This window comes from Squalius cephalus, assembly GCF_949319135.1.
Source record: "Squalius cephalus genome assembly, chromosome: 16".
Taxonomy (NCBI): domain Eukaryota; kingdom Metazoa; phylum Chordata; class Actinopteri; order Cypriniformes; family Leuciscidae; genus Squalius; species Squalius cephalus.
In genome coordinates this window covers 7,699,913-7,703,118 of record NC_137137.1, presented here as the reverse complement: position 1 = coordinate 7,703,118, position 3,206 = coordinate 7,699,913, and the positions used below count along the sequence as shown (strand labels likewise).

The 3,206-nt window shown below is 38.1% G+C and overlaps 1 protein-coding gene across 1 annotated transcript; it reads left to right on the top strand.

The window, feature by feature from the left end:
- The first annotated feature begins 903 nt into the window (after window positions 1-903).
- Window positions 904-2,724, top strand: LOC307173841 (N-acetyllactosaminide beta-1,3-N-acetylglucosaminyltransferase 3-like). Its single transcript, XM_079897352.1, has one exon. The coding sequence runs from the start codon at window positions 1,006-1,008 to the stop codon at window positions 2,035-2,037; it is 1,032 nt and encodes a 343-aa protein (XP_079753478.1). The 5' UTR covers window positions 904-1,005; the 3' UTR covers window positions 2,038-2,724.
- Window positions 2,725-3,206: the final 482 nt, after the last annotated feature.

Sequence of the window (3,206 nt, the reverse complement as noted above, 5' to 3'; positions counted from 1 at the left end):
GCAGGACCAGAGGCCACCCCCCCCCCCCCCCCTCTCACACTGACACTGAGTGAGCCCAGTGCAGGACCAGAGGCCACCCCCCCCTCTCACACTGACACTGAGTGAGCACAGTGCAGGACCAGAGACAGAGAGGGTCGAAGAAAGCAGGGGAGCTTAAGTAGCGTTTTCTCGGAGTTCACTGTGTAGCCTTCTCCCTGAATCGTCGCGACTCGCGCTTATTTATTTGAGGATGTTAATTGAATCTGTAAGTCAGCTACACTGTTTATTTCTGAATATTTTATTTTATTCTGGTGCGCTTAACGTTATTGCTAATAGTAGCCTATGCTATTCACCAACTAAACATATCCTATTCAATGCGTTCACAGTCTCTTTCACGGCCATCATTTGTAGTAGCCTATACACAAACTGTTTGCTCAAGCGTAGCGTTTTCTCGGAGTTCACTGTGTAGCCTGCTCCCTCAATTGTGTAGTTCAATTTTCCATATTTATTGTATGTCATTATGTCATTATGTCAGTATCAGTATTTGCTTTCTACCATGCACAAATAAAAATGTCACTGAACTTTTGCTGCCTAATTATAACAATGAGCACTCAAACACACCGAATCAACAATTAGCCTACTAAAAACACACAAAAACTGATTTTGCACGGGCACTTTGCACTTGTAAATGCAAATTCTGATAATCTTCATGTTGATTTTCAAATCTGTATGACTTCTGCAGATCACAAAAGAAGTTTCCCGAACAACCTCAAATTAAGATTTTGTGACTTGGTCTGAAATAAAGGTATAGTATACATATATATACATACATGAAAATCCTTGTTGAGAGAACTTTTGTGTTCATACAGTAAATTGTGTCTCTGTTCTTGAACAGGTGCAAAGATGAAAATTAAACACATGGAAACAATAGCATTAATTCTCACAGGTGTTGTGTGTCTCTTCATTATCACGAACAAAAATGACATTGAAGACGACGTGATATCAAATAGCAAAGACACATATGAGATGCTCCGTCATCAAATCCATTTGCCCAGATCCAAAACTCCCCAGCCTTTGTCTTCACGTTGTCAGCAGAATATGTCGGCTTATACTGTGACTGGATTTTCTAAACTGCCAGGTCATATCCAAGATTTCCTGCTTTACAGACACTGTAGGAATTTTCCCATGCTGCTCGACCTGCCTAATAAGTGTGGCGGACCCCTGAACTCTGCAGATGTCTTCCTTCTGCTGGTCATCAAGAGTTCTCCAGAAAACTACGAGCGGCGAGAAGTCCTGCGGAAAACATGGGCTAAGGAACGACTGCACAAAGGTGTGTGGATCCGTAGAGTCTTCATAATCGGAACAACTAAAACTGGCTTCGAGAAGCGCAGGTTGAATAAGCTATTGAAGCTGGAGAACAGTGAGAACGAGGATATTTTACAGTGGGACTTCAATGATTCATTCTTTAACCTCACACTGAAGCAGATCCTTTTCTTAGAGTGGATGGAAAGATGGTGCCCACAGGCTAGATTTCTCTTAAACGGAGACGATGACATTTTTGCCAATACGTTTAACATGGTTGAGTATCTTCAAGGTCAAGAGGACAATGATGGAAGTAAACATCTCTTTACCGGGCACCTCATCCAGAACGTAGGGCCTATTAGACACTCTTCAAGTAAATACTTTGTCCCGGTGCAGGTTCAGGAGTCTGAGAGCTATCCTCCTTACTGTGGTGGAGGAGGCTTTCTTCTCTCAGGCTTCACGGCCAGAACAATCTACAACATGTCTCACTCTATAATTCTACTGCCCATTGATGATGTTTACATGGGAATGTGTTTGGAAAAGGCTGGCCTCAAACCTACATCCCACTTTGGTGTAAGAACCGCTGGTCTGCATGTCCCAGCAGAGAACGTTGACAAATTTCACCCTTGCTATTACAGAGAAATCCTTTTAGTCCACAGATTTCTGCCCCACATGATTTTTGTGATGTGGAATGAAATACAAAACCCACATTTGCAATGTGCAAAGACAAATTCCTCTCTTCATGGAAGCCTGTAAACAAAAGAAAGGGAATATTCTTGCTAGAATTGATGTAATCAACATTTTTTTTAATCAAAGAATTAACTTTTTTTCTACACCATGTTTTACCATGTCAATTCTCAAGAAAATGATTTGGTGTATTGTATTGCACTTTAACGGAAATGAAATGGGTGGTTTATTCCTTTCTCAGCAAAAGAACTTGTAGTCTTTATGGTTTTTATTCTTTCTTTTAAATAATTAGAGAGTGCTTATGGAGATCTATAATCTATATCTTTCCTTTTTTAAATCTAATTGTATCAGGAAAGTTAATTAAGTGTAATATGAAGTGGCAATCACTTGCACACAGTCTATGCATTAAATGCTGCAAAAGCAAATTAAGTCATTTGTAATTTGCAAAAAAAAAAGTAAATCATTTCCATCATTTCAGTTCTTTTGAAACAAAGCGGTTCGCAAATTCAGATGGTTCATCTGAATTATTCATTTCATGAATCACAAATCTGAATCGCAAAATTCACTGGACCACGTGCAAGAAGTGCCTGTTCAAGTAAGCTTTAATGTGTGTTTTCGAATTATAAATTGGACATAAATTATTTTTATAGGCTACGTTTTGACTTGTGATAAAGTTTGTTAATTTGACAACTCTCCTGTTCTCTTCTAGAAATGTTTGTATTAATAAAACGCAACTACCAACTTCAAAGGTCAAATAGTTATAAAATGCTGTATCATTGCATTTTTTCATGGTGTTGTGTAGATGTATCTTTATTCTCTTAGTTTGCTTTGTTGTTTTATGCACCAGAGATCCACTGAAGTAGGACTCACTCACTCACTGAATCATTCAGAGCAGTTCCCTTGAGTTTACTCTTACATAGACTTCAGCAGCACCTCACCATTGTCATAACCAGCTGTGCTGTTATTTATCAAATTACTTGTACTTTTCATATTGATTTAGTATCAGTTAGTTAATACTTACATATTTTTCTTTACTTATTTGAGCCAAACTTAAGTCAGACTCCATCAATGTATCTTTATTTTTTTTTATCTATGAAGGTTGGATACATTATGCAACACGGAAGAACCATCAGAGATTATAAAATATGAGGATTTTTGTTTTGTGCAACACAATGTTACATTTTGTTCTTTCTTGGGTGGAGGATAAGATATTACAATTTTTGACAAATTAAATGACA

Bases quoted from the DNA above. Each gene is read 5' to 3' on its own strand.
- LOC307173841 (XM_079897352.1), top strand. From the start codon at position 1,006: ATGCTCCGTCATCAAATCCATTTGCCCAGATCCAAAACTCCCCAGCCT.